The sequence below is a fragment of the Schistocerca americana genome, chromosome 2 (assembly GCF_021461395.2).
Source record: "Schistocerca americana isolate TAMUIC-IGC-003095 chromosome 2, iqSchAmer2.1, whole genome shotgun sequence".
Classification (NCBI taxonomy): domain Eukaryota; kingdom Metazoa; phylum Arthropoda; class Insecta; order Orthoptera; family Acrididae; genus Schistocerca; species Schistocerca americana.
In genome coordinates this window covers 624,125,407-624,138,201 of record NC_060120.1, presented here as the reverse complement: position 1 = coordinate 624,138,201, position 12,795 = coordinate 624,125,407, and the positions used below count along the sequence as shown (strand labels likewise).

General features: G+C 37.3%; 1 protein-coding gene across 3 annotated transcripts in view; it reads left to right on the top strand.

Moving 5' to 3' along the window:
* Positions 1–12,795, top strand: part of LOC124596376 (putative ATP-dependent RNA helicase TDRD12) — a 470,123-nt gene that overhangs the window by 224,838 nt on the left and 232,490 nt on the right. For all 3 annotated transcript variants that reach the window (XM_047135490.1, XM_047135489.1, XM_047135491.1), the window contains 2 exons: positions 10,010–10,162; positions 12,538–12,778. In XM_047135490.1, coding sequence (XP_046991446.1) covers positions 10,010–10,162; positions 12,538–12,778 — 394 coding nt within the window. The remainder of the gene's footprint in view (positions 1–10,009; positions 10,163–12,537; positions 12,779–12,795) is intronic.

The following is a 12,795-nucleotide window of genomic DNA, read 5'->3' as shown; positions in this document are numbered from 1 at the left end:
AAAGAACCTGATTCCATTCATCCTGGTTCCACTCTAATGTTCACTTGCTCACTTTGTTTGCACACGATGATGCTGGTGGTTTGTACAGTTGTTTGTAATGACTGCCTAGGGCTGGGTGGATTGTCTATAGGTGGTTGTGTACTTTTTGGGTTGACAAAGCTCTCCCAGTTACTTCCAAGAAAGGCTGTATGCATTCTCCTCGCAGTGCCTTCTTAGGTATAATCTGTAGCATGGTGTTGTTAATTGTAGGTGTCTACTATGAGATAGCTCCTTAATATTTTGTGTCTCAAAGTAACAGGTGAATGTGCAAATGATATTACTGCAGTGTATGCCAGTTTGGCAGACAACTTCACATGCTAACAAGTAAGTAATAATGCACACATGGTGTATGCTTAAAATTTCCCTTCAGTGTTGTCACATTGGACAGATTACATAAGCCACATTGTGCTGTTTGCTGCTGGAGATACAATGCACTCCATGCATTAATAATACAGGTTCACTTTTACCTTCATTAAACAGATGACTTTACATAGTGAGTTCCTGTAATCTGTAGAGTATTTAGAAAAAAGTTTCAGATCACAATAACAACAGCAATAACAGTAATAATAATAATAATAATAATAATAATAATAATAGGAGCACTCACTACACTAAATATACACACTAGGCAGAGATCAGAACAAACCAACACGCAGAAGAAACCCACAAAACCAGCATGGCAACACAGACTACAGAGCAGAATAGAAAAACTGAGAAAAGACGTCAGACAGCTGACACAACTTATAAGAAATGAAATATCGGACAAAAAACGAAAAAGGTTAGGTAAAATCCCACAACAAGAAGCGATAGAGCAATTAGATGAAAAGAAGCAGAAATTACAAGCATTGGCCAAACGACTCAGAAGATACAAAAAAAGTGAAAATAGAAGGAAACAAAACCAAACATTCAACACAAACCAAAAGAAATTTTATCAGACAATAGATAACACACACATTAAAATAGACAACCCACCAAACATAACAGACATGGAACACTTCTGGAGCAACATATGGTCAAACCCGGTACAACATAACAGGCATGCACAGTGGATACAAGCAGAAACAGACACACACAAGATGATACCACAAATGTCCAAAGTGATAATTTTGCAACATGAAGTCACCCGAGCAATTAATTCTACACACAATTGGAAAGCCCCTGGAAAAGATAAAATAGCAAATTTCTGGCTAAAGAAGTTCACCTCAACACATTCACATCTAACTAAATTATTTAACAGTTACATTGCAGACCCATACACATTCCCTGATACACTTACACATGAAATAACTTATCTGAAACCTAAAGATCAAGCAGACACAGCAAACCCAGCTAAATATCGCCCCATAACATGCCTACCAACAATATACGAAATATTAACTTCAGTCATTACACAGAAATTAATGACACATACAACACAAAACATAATTATAAATGAAGAACAAAAGGCTGTTGCAAAGGAGCACGAGGATGTAAAGAGCAACTGATAATAGATGCAGAGGTGACATATCAAGCTAAAACTAAGCAAACGTTGCTACACTACGCATACATTGATTACCAAAAAGCTTTTGATAGTGTACCCCACTCATGGTTACTACAGTTATTGGAAATATACAAAGTAGATCCTAAATTGATACAGTTCCTAAACATAGTAATGAAAAACTGGAAAACCACACTTAATATCCAAACGAATTCAAATAATATCACATCACAGCCACTACAGATTAAGCGTGGAATATACCAAGGAGACTCATTAAGTCCTTTCTGGTTCTGCCTTGCTCTGAACCCACTATCCAACATGCTAAATAATACAAATTATGGAGACAATATTACTGGAACATACCAACACAAAATCACACATTTGCTATACATGGATGATCTAAAACTACTGGCAGCAACAAATCAACAACTTAACGAATTACTAAAGATAACAGAAGTATTCAGCAATGATATAAATATGACTTTTGGAACAGACAAATGTAAGAAAAATAGCATAGTCAAGGGAAAACACACTAAACAAGAAGATTACTTATTGGATAACCACAGTGACTGCATACAAGCGATGGAAAGAACAGATGCCTATAAATATCTAGGATACAGACAAAAAATAGGAATAGATAATACAAATATTAAAGAAGAACTAAAAGAAAAATATAGACAAAGGCTAACAAAAATACTGAAAACAGAATTGACAGCAAGAAACAAGACAAAAGCTATAAATACCTATGCTATACCTATATTGACCTACTCATTTGGAGTTGTGAAATGGAGTAACACAGACCTAGAAGCACTCAATACACTTACACGATCACAATGCCACAAATATAGAATACATCACATACATTCAGCAACAGAAAGATTCACATTAAGCAGAAAGGAAGGAGGAAGGGGATTTATCGACATAAAAAACCTACGTTATGGACAGGTAGACAGTTTAAGAAAATTCTTTCTAGAACGAGCAGAAACTAGCAAAATACACAAAGCAATCACTCATATAAATACATCTGCTACACCACTGCAATTTCATAACCACTTCTACAACCCTTTAGATCACATAACATCAACAGATACAAAGAAAGTAAATTGGAAAAAGAAAACACTACATGGCAAGCACCTGTATCGTCTAACACAGCCACACATCGTTCAAGACGCATCCAACACATGGCTAAGAAAAGGCAATATATACAGTGAGACGGAAGGATTCGTGATTGCAATACAGGATCAAACAATAAACACCAGATATTACAGCGAGCATATTATTAAAGATCCCAGTACCACAACAGATAAATGCAGACTTTGCAACCAACAAATAGAAACAGTAGATCACAACACAAGCGGATGTACAATACTAGCAAATACAGAATACCCCAGAAGACATGACAATGTAGTGAAAATAATACATCAACAACTTGCCATACAACATAAACTAACAAAACAACACGTTCCCACATACAAGTATGCACCACAAAATGTACTGGAGAATGATGACTACAAATTATACTGGAACAGAACCATTATAACAGATAAAACAACACCACATAACAAACCTGACATCATACTCACCAATAAAAAGATGAAATTAACACAACTGATCGAAATATCCATATCCAATACAACAAATATACAAAAGAAAACAGGAGAAAAAATTGAAAAATACACCCAACTGGCGGAGGAAGTCGAGGACATGTGGCATCAGGATAAAGTTGACATTATACCAATTATACTATCAACTACAGGAGTCATGCCACGCAATGTACACCAGTACATCAACACAATACAGCTACATCCAAACTTATATATACAACTACAGAAATCTGTGATTATTGATACATGTTGAATTACCCGAAAGTTCCTAAATGCAGTGTAACATATACTGTACAGTTAAAAGTCACGCTTGATCAAGGTCTGCGTCACTTTCCATTTTTAGCCAGACATAAAGTCTGAGAAAGGAAAGAAATAATAATAATAATAATAATAAATATTTGTGAGTGATGAGGGTAAAGAAAAACTTTTCTGAGTAGTTTATGTATATTTTTCTCTCTGTCAGGTCATTTCCCCTTTTTTTTGTGGCCACGGGAGTGTGCGTTTGGTGTCTGTGTGACTGTGTGTAAATGTGTTCATTATTGCTGGACAAAGAGCTAGTGCCCGAAAGCTAGTGTGAATGCTGTTTTGTATTGCTGTGCTGCATGCATGATCCACTATAGGTGAGTGGTTGCCTTCCCTTATTTTACATGTTGCTCCAACCAGGAATTTCCATTACTGTTATTCATTTTCACTTTATATATTCATACATTCTCAGTGCTGTCTGCTGCTGAGAACAGTAGTGATAGCAGTGTGACAATGAGTAGAATAGTGCACACTATTTTAAAAACATTTTTGTGAATGCAATCACATTGACTGGCATGATGAGATTTGAGTGGCAGAAATATATAAAATTGTCATTGTACCAGATTCATTTGTGTCTCAGTAACTACTGTATAAATAGTTTATCACTAATACTGGTGCCCTACTGAAATGTGGTTTTCATCACAGTACAGTGGAACCTTGCACAGCAAGCATGATTTGTTCCAGAATCTCATTCTTAAGTGTGAAACACCCATTAAGTGAAACATTTTAGCCCATATAAATTAATGTAAAATATGATAATGCATTCCATGCGGAAAAAGTACTAAAAAGTTTTATCTTCGTCATGACATTTATTCAAAGAAAGTCATATGTACAGTATTACAGTGTAGCGTCTATTTTAAGTTCTCCGATTTTACATTTTCGCTATTCACACTATAAACTCGTTGCCTTGTGAAAAACCCATAAGATCTATACTAGAAATTCCCCAATTTTTATGTTTCTTCCTAATAAGATTTATCTCAATTCTAAGTTCTTACTCAAAATCTTGCTTGACTTCATCCTGTTTTCTTCCTATTGACATTTGATGTGACTGAATGAGTTACAAGTGGCACAAAAGACAGATGGTTCGTTCCGTGGGTGATGGTGGAGTTGAGAGAATATTTAAGGCTGTTGCGGGAAGGGGAGACATGAGAGAGGAAATGCTGATGAATCCTTGATCTACGTTGCCAGCACAACTTGCAACGTTTATGATACAATTACTGCCAGATTGCAGCAGCAATGGAAAACCAAGACAGTCGATGCAAAGTGTTTAGGACAAAGCCAACACGTGAGAAAGGGGACCAGGTGTGAGCTTATATTGGCTGACAACTTGTTAAGTCATACAATAGCCAGCACACCTGACACACCACACCAACACAAGTAAAATGAGCTTGCCTGCTGGTTGTGTGGAGAAGGGGAGTGGCCCTTCAATGACAGGAGTACAGGTAGGGGTGAAAGCATTTTGTGAAGTGCTGAAAACATTCTTTTCATGCAGATGATGTGCTGTGGTGCAGGTGTCACATGGAAACAAAACAAGGGTTTTGCGATAGCACATTTTAGATTTTTGTATTCAAATCTGACACAAAACAGTTGCAACAACTATGTAGACTACTCACACATATACTTTGCACCGCATAGTGTAGATCATAAAGATTGGTAGCAGTGATAGAGGGCATGAAGTGAAATTGCAGTGCCTGCACGTTCTTTCAAATTTACAGTTTACACAGTATGCAGAAATTCACTGAGTCAACTCCTAATAAGCTTGTAATGTCAGTTGGGGAAGTAAACTCATTTTTTCACATCTCTGTTCCTCTCATCGAGCCTAAAGTAACACTTTAACAATGGTGAACATCTAAAGTGTGGCTTGTAAGAGAAGCATTAAACAGTAACAGCAATTGTGGCAAATTTTTGCCATTAAGCAGATGTCCGCATTTATGCTTATGGTTTAACAATTTAGTTGCTGTGGTATTTTCATTTTAATTCACCATGTTAATCAATTTTTACTTTTTTCTGGGTGCGCACAAAGGAACGATCTCTCGAAAATGCATGTTTTGATGTATAATTTGTGGTTGTGGCATGTCGGAAAAGAGCTCAATTACCTTATACTCGAATATCAATTTCAATTTCAATTTTTTGATGAGTTTTTACTTGCTGTTACACACTCATGAAATTCATTACCACAAATTATTGTATAAAAATGGTATTGTATAGTTAATTTCCTTCACTTATACAGATTTTATACAATGTATTGGAGAGGATTGTGGTTTTTAATTATATATGCTAATTCCAGGTGTTTTTACTTGTATTTATCGGGTTTTAATGTTTTCCTCAATTCCACATTTTCCTCAGTTTTGCGTTTTTTGAGTCTGGACCAATCAAACATGTAAAATAGGGGTTTTACTGTATGTACTTAATTATTCACACTACATAACTAATTCTTTTTTACTAGGAAGCTATATCTATTCATTTGTTTCTGCCGACACTGCAACACTTAGTGAAATGAGACGCAACATTATCATCAAATAAATTTGTAGCACTCGTAGCCACTGCTTTATTGGGGTAATGATCTTCAATGTACAATGCAAACTATTCCCGTGCTTTCTTTTATTGTGCCAGAAGGTTGTTGATTTGCTGTTACCGTCGTCTCCTCCTCCTCCTCCTTCTCTGAAGAACTCCTCTCCACATCTTCCTGGTTTGAAACCCACTGCAACTTCATAAGCCTTTTGGTGGTCATTTTTGGCTATGATCTTCCAGAAGCTCATCGATATCATTGTTGTCGACTTCTAGTCCCATGCTCTTGGCCAAAGACACAATCTCATTGACTATAAGCTCCGTAGGTACTGACTCAAATGCCTCAGAGTCACATTTGGCAATGCACTCTGGCCAAAGATTCTTCCAAGCAGAAGTGAGAGCTCTCTTGGTAACCCCTTCCCACGTCTTTGTGATCATCTTGATGCAGGCAATGATGTTGAAGTGATGTTTCCAAAACTCTCTGGGAGTGAGATTGGTAGCTTCAGTCAACTAAAAAGCAATTCTTGATGAGTGCTTCGTGTAGATCATCTTAATATTAGAAATAATCTAGTGGTCCATAGGCAGAAGTAACAGAGTGGTGTCAGGAGGCAGAAATTGGATCTTGATAAATTGAAATTCTTCAAGGAGTTGGTCTTGTAGGCCTGGAGAATGGGCAGGAGCATTGTCCATTACAAGCAAGGCATGGGGTGGCAGATTCATTTCAAGCAAATATTTTTTCATTGAAGAACAAAACACTTCATTGATCCAATCACAAAAAAAGATCATGTGTCACCCAAGACTTGTTGTTGGACTTCTGCATCACATTTAACCTTCTCTTATGGACTTTACACTTACTGAAGGCTTGTGGAGTTTCTGAATGGTAAACAAGCAGCATTGGCACAGAATTGCAGTGTGAGCTGGTCTCTCATTGGCTTGTGACTGGGCAAGGCATTCTCTTCTGCTGTTATAAAGGTATGCTTCAGCATCTTTTTCCAGAATAGACCCATCTTGTCTCAATTAAGAACCTGTCGTGGCAGATAACACTCAGAATCTACGAGCATCTTGAAGTTGCTGATGAAGTTCTCTGCTGCCTTTTGTGTTGGAGCTGACTGCTTCGCCATACCTCACAATGCTGTGGATCCCATTTCTTCTCTTAAACCACCCACGGCTTCCATTAAATACTTCTTTGGACACTGATGATCCTGGTGTCATCTTAACGAGGATGGCAAAAATCATTTTTGTCTTCTCAGAAATGATGTTCTCGTTAACAGTGTCATGTTGCAATTGCTTTTCTTTTATCCATACAAGAAACAATCTTTCGACATTGTCCAGAATATGAAACCATTGTTTAGGTACTCTTGTCACTCTCTCTGAAGCATCTATCTCCTTAACCTTGTTCTTGAATATAGTGTAAATAGTTGATATAGACTGATTGTATGTGCGTACTAAATCAGCTATGCTCATACCACATTCACAGTTCTCAGTGATTTTATGTTTCATTTCTAAGGTCATTTTCTTTCTCTTATGGTCGTTGTCTTGCGGCTTTATCTTCAGGGACATTCCTAAAAAAAAAAAAAAAAAAAAAAGACAAGTGTGTGAACAGAAGTGTAGAAAAATGTGTGACCACAAGCTGCACTAAGATGGTAGCAAAAAGAGCACGAAACCCAGACTGCAGTATATACTAAAGTCATTGTTCATATGTCACTGCCGACAGTGAAAGGTATTCATATTGTTGAATGTTTCCCCTGCCACATGCAAATGGCTGGTGGCATCATACTAAATTGTCATCACTCATTATGTGAAATATCGCTTGTTAAGCAAATATTTTTTTTAGAATTTGTTTTGCTCGTTATGCCAATTGCACATTATGGGAGGTGCTTGTTAAGTGAGGTTCCACTGTACTCATTTGTTTTTATTCTGTTCAGACAGATTCAGAGATAAAGTGTTTTGTCTGCCTCTTGCTTACAATAGGGTTGTGACACCTGCACCCACATTTTACAGCAATTTTCTGTTTTGGAACTGGTATTGTAAATAAAAATTAAAACTGGAGAACATACACAGGGAAATGCGGAGCAAAGCTGACAGTGAAGTCATCTTCTAAGGCAATATTTTTCAGATGGCAAATGGTACAGACTGTAGTCAGCCGCAAGTTGGAAAGTACCAAGGCAGAGGACTGTTACTCCACTTCTTGCATCAACTCTCACTGGCTTTCCTCCAAGCTGCTTACAATAAATGTTTGCCTTGCTTTGGAGGAACATTTTTTGTCTCACATTTCTCTCATTTTGATGTCTTGTACACACTTTTTTTGGGTCATGTTGTTGTATTCATCTGTATTGAGAAGACCATGACTGTGTACACAAATGAACACCTACTCAATAACTTGTTTGTCCATCTTAGAATGAAATACAGATCTGACAGTTTGTTGGTAGCTTTGCGGAGATATGTGACAAGAGATGTCTAGGCACAGGTCATGTAATTCACATAAATAATGGATCGCTGATTTGCGTACGTGGTTATGATGCCCGATAGAGACCTAGATGGGTTCCATAGGATTTACATCATCCGAATTTGGTCACAAAGACATCAACATGAGCTCACTATAAAGCTTGTCAAACTACTGTAGCACAGTTGTGACTCCGAGACATGGATAATTATACTGCTGAAAGACGACGTAGCCATCAGGGAAGAGATCAAACATGAAGGAATGCAGGTGGTTTGCAGCTGTCAGCATGTCTTTGATTGCTACCAGATGTCCTGTGCAAGTGCAGGAAAATGTCTTCTGTAGCATAATGCTGTTCCCGCCAGCCTGTGTCCATTGCGCACTGCTCGTTTTGGGCCACTGTTAGCATCGATGATGGCGTTTGTGGAGAAGACCATCAACCTAGTGCAGAAGAAATGTGATTTACTCAAAGAACCGACATGTTTCCATTGATCAACATTCGAATCCCGATGGTCCCATGCCCACTGCAATCATAATTTACGGTGTTGTTGGGTTAGATGTGAACATGTAGGGGTGATCTTCTGCAGTGCTCCATGTCCAACAATGTTCAATGTATGGTGTGCACCGAAATACTTGTGCGTGCACCATCATTGTGCTCTTTCAGCAGAGATGCAACAGATCACCATCTATCCTACTTTAAAGAGCAGACAAGCCTCCAAACCCCACATTCTGTGAATAGTCTTGGATGTCCAACCATTTAGTGCCTAGTGGTAGTTTCACTGACCTCCTACCTCTTTCTGTAGATGCTTAAAACAGTAACATGTGAACGTTTGATCAGCTTGACCGTTTTTAAGATACTCATTCACTGGCTTTGCATAATAATAATCTGTCCTCTGACAAAGTCACTTATCGCAGTGGATTTCTCCATTTTCAGCCCATATCTTCGCTAGGGTGACTCCTCATCCGTCTCTGCTGCACTTACATGCCTTCCATAGCGTGTTAAGTCATTAGGCGGCATCCAACCTCATGATGTGCAGTGGTCGTAATGTTTTGGCTTAGCAGAGTGTATAATTGAAAAAAGAAAAAAAAAACAACAACATCATTATTGTGGCTTTTCCTGCATCAGTCAGTTTGACTCCCAAGTATATGATTTTCTTTACCAAGAGTTTGAGGTGTAAGATGACGTGCCTATCTAATCTCTGGCTAGTCTCATTTCCTCTCTTCTGCAGTGCTTATGCTTAAGAGTCCACTTGTGTGACTTTTAATTGCAGCTAGCACTTCATAGGTAGAGTTTTTTTCTATCTGTATATGAGGTTGTAGTTGTACTGTAATTATTCTGTTTAAATCATTTTTTCAGACAGAGAAAGAATTGTGTTGTTACACTGTTCTGACAAGATACCTTCATACATGTAAAGTGTTGTAAGGGTACAGGTGACTAATTTTGTGTTATGTTGAAATATGTGGGTTTCCTTCTCAGTCTGTACAGTATGCTTATGAATAATAATTAGTCTACTGACAGTTCTACAAATAGAACTTTTTTCTTTCTTTTTTAAATTCAGGGATTTGATCATTGTATATAGATCAGTTTTCTTTCTTTGTGATGTACTATTACAGATATTTCCTATTTCTCTGAAACAGAATGATTTGGTAAATGGCTGCCATATTTTGGTTTCTACACCAAAATGTTTGTGGAGGCTTCTACGGAAGGGTCCTCTTGTTGTCAACTTCAGTAGGTTGTGCCACCTTGTTTTGGATGAAGTGGATGTTTTATCATTCAGATTTCTTTCAGAGGTAAGATAGTAATTGATAGTTTCTGTTTATACCTTTATCATAAAGCCACATTCATGTATTGTCAGTTAACTTGTTTTATATCTGTGATGCTTTTAACCATACTAGCATCATAGAAATGCATGTAAGCAAACTGAAGCATATTTGTATGTTGCTCATAATTTAACAGTATAAGGAAAAGAATAGCTTACTAATCGAACCAGAATGTTTCAGCTGCTGGAGATGGTGATCGTGCGCGCGTGTCTGTGTGTGTGTGTGTGTGTGTGTGTGTGTGTGTGTGTGTGTGTGTGTGTGTGTGTGTGTGTGTATGGGGGGGGGGGGGGGGTTCTTTTCTGAAGAAAGCTTTGGCTGAAAGCTAAACGTGTAACAGTCTTCTTGTGTGCCTGTCTGCAAACCAACGTGTAAGCTTTACAGTGAGCAGCCATCTATCCTTTTCCTTATATTGTTGATATTCCAGTCTGGAGCGTCCATTGTTTGATTTTACTCATAATTTAAATTTACGATTACTCCCCATTGACTAATTTGCATCATAGTGAAGTGGCAGTGGAGAGTTTATTTTATTGAAAGATAATGTGTTCAGAATTTTTTTTAAAAAAAGAGAAAGCAAAATGAATAATCAAAGGTCAGACTGCCAAATATAACTTTTAGAAATTGTAACACTGGTGTGAAAAAGCTATTGCATAGTATGTTAGTAGAAGTTTCTTCTTCAGTAGATGACTGATTAGGAAAGATTTGGCTAAATGTTGGATATGTTTTTAAGGACAAAGAACAGCTGAATGAAAACAGCAAGGACGGGTATAAATAACTGATCCTTTTCTTTCAGTCTGTCTTGGATAGCTATTCATTGTTTTAAATTTACAGTGTAAACCGCTGGCATTGGGCACTTTACACGAAACCATTTGGGCCTCGTAAATCAAAAGGGCGAAGGTCGAGTTTAATATATTTTGTGAATACCTATTCTCACTCACTCGCTCTCTTCTTAGAAGGTACCAAATAGTTCATTACACTTTCTTACTGTCAAGGTAGAGAGAATGTTTAAATATTAAATCAGACATTCAATATGTAATCTAAAATAACAACCCCCCCCCCCCCCCCCTGTTCCCTCCATCCTTATCAAATTTGGCTTTTTGGAAACTGCCTCATTGTTTCTTGTTTTATGCTCTAAGCATGTCTTTCCAGTGAACATAACATTTTAGACTTCTCATTAAGCAAGTGAAAATTTTCAAACAACAGTAATTCACAATTCATTGTGAGTTACTTTTGAGTCCTCTCAGAATTCTGCTAACAAAATTAAATGACACATTGATTATTTGTGATTTTAATTGCTGAATTCTCAGAGGTGACAGTGGCCATGTATTTGTGAATTGTGTGTATATGATAGTGAGCATGTGCACGTGTGTGTGTGTGTTTGTATATCGTGAAGGTTCTCTCTGTCTGATAGCTTACTTTACCTTTAAATTTGTCTGTTGCTCAGCACCTCTTTAATGTGGTGAATAAGAGCCTGTCCTATTTCATATTATTATTAACAATATTTGTGATGTAAACTTGGTATACGTTTATCAGCCACTGAAACTAACACATTTATTAAAGAACATAGCTATGTGTGCAGCTCAGAATTTGTTTCTCTTCCCAAGTTATTCATATATGTATTTCAATACCATGGAGTGTTACTACAAAGCAACATGAAACAGAAGAAACATGTAGTTCCTTTGGCAAATGTAAAAAGATAGGGAATGGCTAACACGGGCATTATGTACCCTCTCCCATGCACTTTCCAGTGACGTGGAACATGTATTTTGATGTAAATGATTACTTAAAGCAAGTTATTAATATCACAGGGGAGTTTTAATATCAGCTATTAATTCATAATAACATTCTCATGGGCTTCGTGGGGAGGCATTACACGCAGATAAATCATTTTTGTGAGGCCTTACAGAAGAAAGTCTGATCCTACAAGGTGGTTGTCAAAATTCCCTGATTACACATTGAGACTGAACTGGTACTGATGGCTCATGATCATTGTGCTGTAGAATCACAAGAGCTGACAGATGTGTGTTGTGGAGGTCCAGTGTTGCCCACTTTGCTGTAAAGGATTTTGCATTGTATGACTAAAATGAGCTCCTGTTAGACCTTATTTGTTACTTCTCCTCTCAGGTATTAATTTGTTCCTTTTATTGAGAAACATCACATATTACACAGATTATTTTGGCATAGTAAATAACAGTGGATTATTTCCATACAGTGTATGAGATGAGATGAGATGGGGGTAGTGATTGTGATGGCGGTGGTGATAGTGGAAAATGTTCTCTAATTAGGATGAATGTTATGTACTTTTATTTCATTCATTTAGAGAGGTTTTTTTGTGACTCAATTTCCAGGTGAAGCTTATTCTTGCAGAATGCAAACAAGCGTTAAAGAAAAGAGCAGCAGGACTATCTGTATCTTTACAAGTGATAGCTTCATCTGAGAAGTGGTGCTCACCTCTTGAATCTTTTGCTCACAATATTATATCAAATCCAGTAATTTGTATTGGATCTTATTTGGAGGCAGCTGTGTATGCTAAATTGAAGCCAAATCTTTATTTTGTCAAGAGAGCTGATAGAAAGTCCAAACTTCTTGGTAAGTACAGAAATTTT